Consider the following 9,853-nt stretch of genomic DNA (forward strand, 5'->3'; position numbering starts at 1 on the left):
TTTGGACTTACTATCAAATCAAAATTCAGATGTGAACCATTCCGTTGCATGAGAATGGTTGGTTGGTTACTCGAATCCAAATATTCAGAGATAGAGAGGCTAACATGTGCCGACACTTCAATGTATAGGATCCGGGTCATCTGTCGATCCACGTTCGGGCCCGAACTCCGCTAAGAACGGGTCGAGTCGGGTCGAGTAGACACGGGTCGGGCCAAATTTCGGGCTTCATCACTACGTCACCACTAGTACTCCACCGAACCTCCCTAAACCCTGTTTCCCGCCATCACAGCACCGGTTGGGCGCCAAGCCTCTTCCTCTGCGTCCCAATTCGAAACCCTAACCCGGCTCTTTCGGACGGACCCCGGGCGGCAGCGAGGAACCGTACGAAGCTGATCGAGAGAAAGATGCGAGGAGGGACGGTGCAAGTCATCTGGCACGACACCCAGCCGGTCCTCACACTAGATTTTCACTCCCCCACCGGTCTTCTCGCCACTGGCGGCGCCGACCACGACATCAAGGTTCCGATCTCGTATTGTTTCTGGGCTTTCTTTCTTCGGACCTGAAAGGATGGAGTTTTGTTCGATTATCGCGGAACAGTCGATTGTACTGCTTTCTTAAGTCTGAAAAGAATCGGGTTTCGATCTTTTGATACAATTGTAGCACTTCCTTTGCAAAGAGTTCGAGGTTTTAGTGTTTAGAAATATACGTTAGAATTACATCTGCGTAATGATTTACTAGCTTATTTGTGGTTAGTCTTCAGTTTGGTAGATCTAATACGCCATTCTAATCCTATAGTAGTCATAATAAACTAGTGGTAGTTGTTTCCTCGCATCCTTGCCATTTAAGCTCGTACTTTTCACACTTTTAAAGTTAGTTTTCCCCCTTCAGCTTGAAAGTTTGCAAGTTTTACTGTGAATATGGATAGAAAAGCTATTAGGTTAGTGTTTGCCTCGCAAAAGGTAATAACCCTCCCTAATCTGCATGATTATTCATGGGTTGGGGCAACACACCCAGTCATCGTTTGGAAGACAGGCAAGATTTATTTATACTGTCGTTGATAGCATGACTTGTTCCTCGCTAGCTAGCTTTTCAGAACACTAATATCATCACCAAGTTTCTCTCTAATCTTCTCTAGAGTACTCAGACTCCAAAGAGATTTACCACAGTATCCACAATACGATGATCACTGTACCTTTTTGGGCTTGTCGTATCACACCATGTTGTTATACCCTTGCAAAGTCTGTTGAGTAGTATTTTTATTTTTATTTTTCTGAATTTTCTGAACTATTGTTTAATTTATCACATTTTGTTTGCAGCTTTGGCTGATAAGATCAGATGAATCACAAAGGAGTCATCCAACAGTTTTGTATCAAAATAGCCTTTCTTACCATAGTTCTGGCGTGAATATCTTGCGCTTCTCTCCTTCTGGTAAGAATATCGTTTATGATATTCCTGTTATTGAAACTACATAGGCATCCTTAGAATGCTTGATGCATACCTTCTTTTTTTTTTTTCAAATTTCTGGATAGGATCCATCAAGTGAAACTGCTTCTGATGCTTTATGATCAGTTGCTTCCAGTTTCTCATAATGACACAGGATAACTGGGAGCCAATTCTTCTATGAGCTTGAAGATTTATTTATAGTTGACCAAATATTTGTTTTCAGTTGGACACATGTTTACTTTTCTCATAGTGTTTGCTTCCACTAATTAAAGGCTATTTGTCTTTATTTCTGTCATATTTTAAGATGATTTGTTCATGCTGGAGGTCGAACTTTTGTTAATTGACAAATATTTCCTGGTCCATATTGTGTATGTGTTTTCGGCCATACATTTTACAGTATTGCTAAGGTCAGACAGCTACTAATTGTATTCTTGATTTATAAGTTCGTTTCTCCATTTCTCCAGCCTTCTCTTCAGCAATTGAAATATGAAAGTAACAACTTTATGGCCTTTAACATACTTGATCTACCTGAAACTTTTGAATTTATCTTGTTTGTAATTATCTTCATGACACCCTGGGAAATGTGTGCTTATTCCACAAGAAAGAAAATTAGAAAATTTTGTATTCAACAAAATAAGGGCTCAATGGTCTCAGAACTCAAACTAGTTATTATTGTCGTTGTTCATTTATTGTCCTAAGTCCTAACTATTTTAATTGAATGAATCACTTGGGTTCTTGATTATTTATGCCATCATCATTCCACAGATTTTGATATCCTTGCCAAATGACTTCTAAAATACTAAAATTTTCTCTAGGGCATTGTCTCATCAACTTTTTTTATCCTGTAATATTTTTCCAAAGGGAAAAGAAATGGTACTTTATTTGTAGTGTTCTTTATGTCTCTATTACTTTTACAAGTTGTGTTTGGAGTTCCGTTCCTCAGAACTTTTAGAATACTGGTTAGCCTTTGTGATCTAGAAGACCAGGGTTTGAATGATTAAAGTAACCTCTATGCTTGTGGTGGTATAATTGTGTACATTGGTGACCCTCCCTAGATCCAGTATTAACAGGAGCTTGTGTATTGGGCTGCTGTTTAACTTTTATAGAGTACTGCAAGTATCCTTATAGGTTGTTGGTGCAATGTTTCATGGTACATCTGATATTTAAGATTTTGAGTGTGACATTTAGCTTGGAGATCTGATTGGAATAAGATTTTGATATAAATAAAAAATGTCACTTAACAAAGTTGAAAGACCTACATGATGGCATATTTTTTATTATCCAAACTTTGACCTCTTACATTTCTCTCTCTTGTTGTCCATTATATTCCATGTACTTGATTCCCACAACTGATGTCACAAATTCCTTGTACTTGATGCCTGATAACAGCCATAAATTTTGGTTTTTTGATTTCTTTTTGTGTGTCTGTGCAGGAGATCACCTTGCATCAGGTGCTGATGGTATGCATATTGATAGTCCAATTAGTTGGTTGATTCATGTTAGCTGATTCTTTGTTGTGACATTACATTATAGATTTATTTAATTGATTCTTCTAATTTGTAGGTGGTGAACTAGTTATTTGGAAGCTACACTTGACAGATGATGGTCAAACTTGGAAAGTATTAAAGACATTATTGTAGGTCTTTCCATAAACAATTTTGATACAATATTGTTTACTAGTGGCCCTGATTTTATTATCTTGATTAGATTTCATCGCAAAGATGTTCTTGACCTCCAATGGTCTTCTGATGGTGCGTACATGATTTCTGGTTCAGTTGATAATTCTTGCATAATATGGGATGTTACTAAAGGTATGCCACCTTTTAGTTGCCTAAATTTTTTCACTTCATTGTCTGGGTGGGCATTGGGTTAAACCTATGCATCAACAATTCAGGCTCGGTCCATCAGATTTTGGATGCTCATTTGCATTATGTTCAAGGGGTTGCTTGGGATCCTTTGGGTCAGTATGTTGCTTCCCTTAGCTCTGATCGGACATGTCGGATTTATGTTAATAAGCCTCAGAGTAAACATAAGGGCAATGAGAAACTGAATTATGTTTGCCAGCACGTTCTCACAAAATCAGACTCACAAAGGTTGGATGACTCCAAGGTTAGTAACTTGGAAAATGTTGCTTGTTTCCTTATTTTATCACTGACATGACCCTGCTAATACATATCACTTTATTTTCAGTCAGTGTCATCAAAACCACATCTATTCCATGATGAGACATTGCCATCCTTCTTCAGGAGATTGGCATGGTCACCAGATGGAACATTTTTACTAGTGCCAGCAGGTATGGATGTAAGCATACCACTTATGGAATAATTTTTGTGATGGTAGTTTCTCTCCTTGTTTCTACATATTTTTTCAATTTCCTTAGTTTTTATGCTGTCTTCTTCCGTTATCTTACATTCAGCTAACCCATTGAAATTCTTTGAATGAAATTTTAATAAATAGTCATCCAGAATTAGAAACCACCAATGCCTGACCATTCCAACCCACTTTTTTTTTGACAGTCAGATTACTGGTTTCTTATAACATTAGTCTTTAGATAGTGATTTGTGAATATCTGCTAAGCTGTTCCATTATGCTAATAGTTTTTGTCCCTACCCTGTTTTAGAAGTCTTTCCAGAACAGTACTTAGCCTTCTTGCTTTTCATCAATTTTCTTTCTTTGCCTCGTATGTTGAATTATTGTCACACCACTCAAAATTCCCATTTGTGGACCAGATGTGGGACTGGCCATCCATATCCATCAAATAATAGGCTCCGTTGGGCAGTACAGTTTGAATCTCAAAAGAACCTTCCAAAGTTGGATCCATTGTACCAAGACGTAGGATAGTTTTCAATTAAAAATTCTCCTTCAGCGGATTTAGGCTTGACTCTGTTGTTGTAGGCAAATGAATGTGAGAGACGAACCAGAGTTGACCTTTTTCTCAAAAATGTTTAAAGGTCATTTGAAGTTCTATCATTGTTGGTTTTTCATTGCTAAATTTTAGGCAGTCACAAAAAATTGATTTCATGAGAAATTGCCTGGCCCTAAAATCTCAAGCCATATGGCCTTGCACTAGTCTTTTTTTGATGTTCATCTAATTGTTCTTGTTCTGTCACATTTTAAACACATACTATTCTTCAGTTCAAGCTTCAGAATTCATGTTCTGCTATGTCAACAAAACATTTGCATTGAGAGTTTGGTCAATGTTTGTACAAATATTATAGTCAAGATGTTTATACTTAGGTGCATGCTTTCCGAAGCATTTGGCTGTGCAAAGCATTTGACATTGAGTTCTTGGTAGAGTTTCTCAGACATAAGATCTCCTTTTAATCTCTTTCTATCATTTGTGAGCCAAATGACTGTAAACAGAAAAGGTTGAAGCTAAGGGATGTCTCTATATGTATTATTTCTTTGCCTTTTTGCTCTGTAGAAAGAGAACTTTACATAGTTATGCAGAAGGTGATTTTAAACAAAACTTCTTATATTTGACCCGTGGTTGTTTAAGTGCTGGCAACTTTTTATTTCATTTGTTTGCTGAAACAAAGACTTTGGACTTTTGTTGAGCCTGGCACCACATTGGAGACACCAAACTTCTTGAAGTCGATTCTTTCCCATCAGTTATCACATATTTATTAATCGCCATGGATTTGTGACCCTGTCCGTCTAGTGAAATCATCCATCATGATGTCTCCTCAAACTCTTCCCAGTTGTCATCTCAATTGAGCTATCCAGTTTTCTCTTGTTGCTTTGTTACATATGGTTTAGAAGAAGAGACTATGGATATTTATTTAATTAAATGGATTGATGTATCAAATTTTGTGCAAAACAGCTGTGTAATTATCTACAAATAAACTCTTCACATCTGAGAAGTGAAATCTATCTTGCCAGACCTTGTTTGGTAATTCATTGGCATTCATGGGCATACATATGACCCCTATATATCCACTATAGGTATACTGGCTATGATAAAAAAGGAAGATTTACTGTCGAGCTTCCCTGCAATGCAGGATACGTGGGTTCAATTTGAGGCATTACAATATTCCATGACTCAATTGCCGGTCACCCGATTGCGAAGAAACAACTGTTATACCAAGACACACCTTGTGGGTAGGCTATCTGGGGTTCAATTCTGCTGATTGTATCTCATAATAAATGAAATTAGACATAAATCTATATAAAGTTAAATCTTTTAAGTTTGTTAATTGTTTTTGTTTTTTTTTTCTCCAGTCCTTTTTGCAACTTTTCTTATAGGCTTTTTTTCTTTCTTCTATTGTTGCACACAGAATTGCAATTTTCATCAAGGAATATGATCATGTTTGTTATAAAATTAAACTAATTTGAAAGTTTGATTGTAGCAATGGCTACTTTTATAGTAAATAAAATCACATAATACTTTCTATTTGGTGCATGCAAGTTGTAAGACCATACCTGTTTGAGATGTAATGTGCATGCTGTAATTTGCAATAAGTAAAACATGATACCTAACAATGTAAATATTCCTGTAGTAATTTTTTACAGAAACCCTAAAGTTCAGTTATTTTATCAATATTCTTATATATTTTGAAGCTTTTAGGTTGAGATGTCTCCAGTTTATATTTAGTTTCTCCATTTTGTGAATGTTTCCAAGTGTCTAGCATGTCTTTGTGCTATGTATGCTTTTACTCTTTGCTTGGTTTTTTGAACTCTCTCTAGCTAGAGTATGGGATTAACGGTGCATTGTTTGGGTAATTTATTCTTTTCTTTTTCCATTTCTATTTTTCCTTTGGTTACTGATTGATCATGGAAAATACAACAAATCCACCAGTTCTGTGCAAAATTTTCTGATTATTGCTGTTATTTTTTCATATTTAGGTACATATAAATATTCATGTTCATCTGAAACTGTCAATACTGCATATATTTTCTCAAGGATTGTTTGGCCATTTTATTGTTTTCTTTTTTCATTTATTTATTTTTCCTTTGGTTACTGATTGGTCATGAAAAATCTAAAAAATCCACCATTTCTGTGCAACATTTTCTGACTATTGCTGGTTATTTTTTCATATTTAGGTACATATAGATATTCGTTTTCATCCGAAACTGTCAATACTGCATATATTCTCTCAAGGAGAGATCTTTCAAGGTACGATAGCTAAATATTTTGGATGATTATATCAATCCTGACGACTGTCATTATGGATACTTAAATAGAACTGTGCCTACTGCTCCAACCAAAGCATTCTGCAACTGATATGGTTAAGCTGCACTTCTCAAATTTTTAAAAATGTAAAAAAACATTTGAAATTTGTATTCATAGAAAATCAATATGTACCTACATCCTTGATAGTCCATTTAGTTCTAAATTACCCTGGTATTGTAGCTCCATGTTCTTACTTTCATGGTTACATTGTAAAAATGTTGTGATTAAAAGAACTTTTGAAGTTGAAGTAGATGTTTCTCTAGTTGTGACAACCACTTTGGTTTTACAGACCTGCTGTGCAACTCCCAGGGGCTAACAAACCAATAGTTGCTGTGAGATTCTGCCCTGTTCTTTTTGCTCTACGAGGTTCTAATTCAGGTTGGTGTCTTGTGTAGCTAATATGCTGTTGTACAAAATCATATCAGGGCCTAATTTGCTTTCAGTATCTGCAGCTGGTTTCTTTAAACTTCCATATAGGGTTATTTTTGCTCTGGCAACCTTGAACTCTCTGTACATTTATGACACTGAAAGCTTGCCTCCAATTGCGATATTTGCTGGACTACACTATGCAGCCATTACAGATATTTCATGGTTGGTGTCATTTAAATGTTCTTTATATTTAGCAAACTTTCTTGGGATTAAAAATCCCTAGAATCATCTATTTTTTAGTGTTACTTTCAAGAACTCTTGTGGTTCTCCAGTTCCTTATCAAAATACTTTATTTGCAAGGTCGTCTGATGCAAAGTATTTGTCATTGTCCTCACGAGATGGATACTGTACAATTATAGAATTCGAGGACCATGAACTCGGAGAACCTATTTCTCCCTCAGGTATGTCAATTAATAGTTTCTTTGTTGGCTAATGCTTCATTTTAACGTGCAAACTGCACTTGACTAGAATTAATATCTTCTGCTACACTATTATATGCATGGTTTTATTTAATATAAAATGTTTAACTGGTTCTCCATTTCTGACGTTGGCAACTTTAGTGAGAACGGGAACGCCTTTGAAATTTCCTCTCATTACAAGGTTTCATTGTGATAATTGCTTATTTTTTGTGCGAGTAACTTCTAACAAACCATGATCACAGAGTAAGATTCCTGACTAATTAACTTGCCACCTTAGGCTTCATGATAGGCCCTTCTATTGCCTAATTAACGAGTTGGGGCACAAAGTTTTTCCCTTTTATTGCCTAACTTTGGGTTTCTTTTGGTTGATGTGTCAATCTATTTCTTCCTTTTTGTTGTTTACTGCCGATGGTGCCAGGCTTTAAGTTATAATACAGACAAGTATTCTGGCATGTGCCATTTGGGTGACCGGTCAGCACACCTGATCAGTGGGTACTCGAATCCTCTTTGAAAAGCATATGCAATCTCATGACAACCATGGTGAATGGGCGTTAACTTTTTTTTTTTTCTGATGCATCTAGAAATGGGATTCATAATAGCTGATTGACGGGTTGGATAGGTTTGTTTTTGAAGGACTTACTAACTCTGACTGGTGATAAAGCCATGTTAGTTTGCATATTTTGCAGCTTTCCTTTTGTCATTGAACTTGTGCAGAGGATGGACCTGAACCCAGGCAAAATTCGCTTATATTTTGTGGATCTTAATCATGATTACTATAGAAATCTATATCTCTGCTCATGGTTTTTCATGATGAAATATCATCACAATTGTGTAGAAGCATCTAAGGCCTCAGAAGGGAAGGCCGATTTGTCCAATGTGGAAACTGAGGTGACAGACCATATGGAAATTGACAAGAAGAATGCTGCTAAAGTTAACAGTGAAACAGTTACAAAGATCAAGGAAGGGAGACTGCCAATATCTACCGTCACCAAGAACTCAGACGCAAATAAATCTACCAAGAAGCGCATAACTCCAACAGCCATCAACTAAATGGCAAAGATGTTGTTTCAGAATATATGTAGGTTAAAAAGAGTTGTACCTGCTTTGGATTTGTCCTGTAATTTTTTTTATTTCCATTTTTGTTCTTAGCAAAGATGGGGAAAACTCTCACAAAATCTTGAAACTGTGTTGTTGCTGTTTGTTGCAGGGTGTATCCTTGTATAAATGTACAAGGCGATTCTTGTTCCATTGTCTGAGCTTTTTGGTACTCAATATTGTTATTTATTCATGATAGTTTTGCAGCAATCTTATTAATCTTTGGCTGATCAATTCAATGAACGAAAGCATTTCATATTAATCTTTGTAATGATTCATCATTGTACAGTTCAATGGGAGGGACAACGTGATTGGGTGTACCTTTGCGCATGAAACTCCGCGAGTCTGTACCGTAGTTCGGACGTTCCATTTTGAATCGAGAAAAAAAGAAGATAATTTACTGAATAAGCATAATCATTCTTTATTACATGATATTTTCTTATGTCTCTACCCTATCCTCCTTTTTCTTTTTTTTTTCTCTTTCCTTCTTCTTTTCCTTGTTTGCCTCCTAGCTCTCCTCTTCCATCTCTTTTTTTCTCACAATTTGCCTAAAAGATAATCTCCTTACACTCAAAAATAAATTAAAATGTATTTATTCATACAATTTATTGAAAAATATCAATTTATGTATAAAATGATCCTAAATTTATCATTAAATGAAAAAATCATTATATGATCATCTTCCTCTCTCCTCTCTTTTTTCACCTTCTTCTCACAATTTATCTAGAAAAGCCCCTCATAACACTTGAAAATAAATTGAAATACATTTGTTCATGGAACCTATTAAAAAAGTACTAATTTTTTTGTACAAAGTGATCCTAAGTTTATCATTAAATGAAAAAAATCAATATGATCCTTGTTAGAATCATGTTATAGTAAAATTGTAAAAGTTACGAATTTTTTTTTTTAAAGTTTGGTTGATGGTCATCTATTACACTCCAAAATGAATTATAATATACCCACTCATAGAACCTATAAAAAAAAAAAAATCAAATTTGATAATTAATTATCCTAAATTCATTATAAAAATTGACCCATTAATTTACACTTGTTCACAAAATCTATACAAAAATATGCCAAATTTGATTATTAATTATTTAAAATTTATTATTAACTAAAAATAGTTTAATATAAATTAGAATCATGTTCTTGTATAATTATGAAAGTTTGAGATGGTCTGATTGAAATTGATTATGTTATATTAAAAAATAAACTAAATTACACTTGTTCATAAAACAATTTCTTTTTCATCTTTTTCTTCACTATTATTTTCCTCATGATAATTTATTTGATT

General features: G+C 35.1%; 1 protein-coding gene across 2 annotated transcripts; it reads left to right on the forward strand.

Moving 5' to 3' along the window:
- The first annotated feature begins 269 nt into the window (after window positions 1-269).
- Window positions 270-8,712, forward strand: LOC135623295 (chromatin assembly factor 1 subunit FAS2 homolog). 2 transcript variants are annotated; one of them, XM_065126090.1, is made up of 12 exons: window positions 270-518; window positions 1,317-1,428; window positions 2,877-2,903; window positions 3,007-3,079; window positions 3,151-3,254; window positions 3,338-3,552; window positions 3,634-3,736; window positions 6,487-6,559; window positions 6,906-6,994; window positions 7,069-7,207; window positions 7,346-7,446; window positions 8,300-8,712. In XM_065126090.1, the coding sequence occupies exons 1-12, from the start codon at window positions 405-407 to the stop codon at window positions 8,512-8,514; spliced, it is 1,365 nt and encodes a 454-aa protein (XP_064982162.1). In that variant the 5' UTR covers window positions 270-404; the 3' UTR covers window positions 8,515-8,712. The 2 variants fall into 2 exon arrangements, with proteins under 2 accessions (XP_064982162.1, XP_064982161.1); XM_065126089.1 differs by having other exon boundaries at window positions 279-518; window positions 7,060-7,207.
- Window positions 8,713-9,853: the final 1,141 nt, after the last annotated feature.

Source organism: Musa acuminata, chromosome BXJ2-9 (assembly GCF_036884655.1).
Source record: "Musa acuminata AAA Group cultivar baxijiao chromosome BXJ2-9, Cavendish_Baxijiao_AAA, whole genome shotgun sequence".
Lineage (NCBI taxonomy): Eukaryota > Viridiplantae > Streptophyta > Magnoliopsida > Zingiberales > Musaceae > Musa > Musa acuminata.

Bases quoted from the DNA above. Each gene is read 5' to 3' on its own strand.
- LOC135623295 (XM_065126089.1), top strand. From the start codon at position 405: ATGCGAGGAGGGACGGTGCAAGTCATCTGGCACGACACCCAGCCGGTC. The intron at 3,255-3,337 runs GTATGCCACCTT...TCAACAATTCAG, and splicing joins AATATGGGATGTTACTAAAG to GCTCGGTCCATCAGATTTTG. The intron at 7,208-7,345 runs GTTGGTGTCATT...TTTATTTGCAAG, and splicing joins GCCATTACAGATATTTCATG to GTCGTCTGATGCAAAGTATT.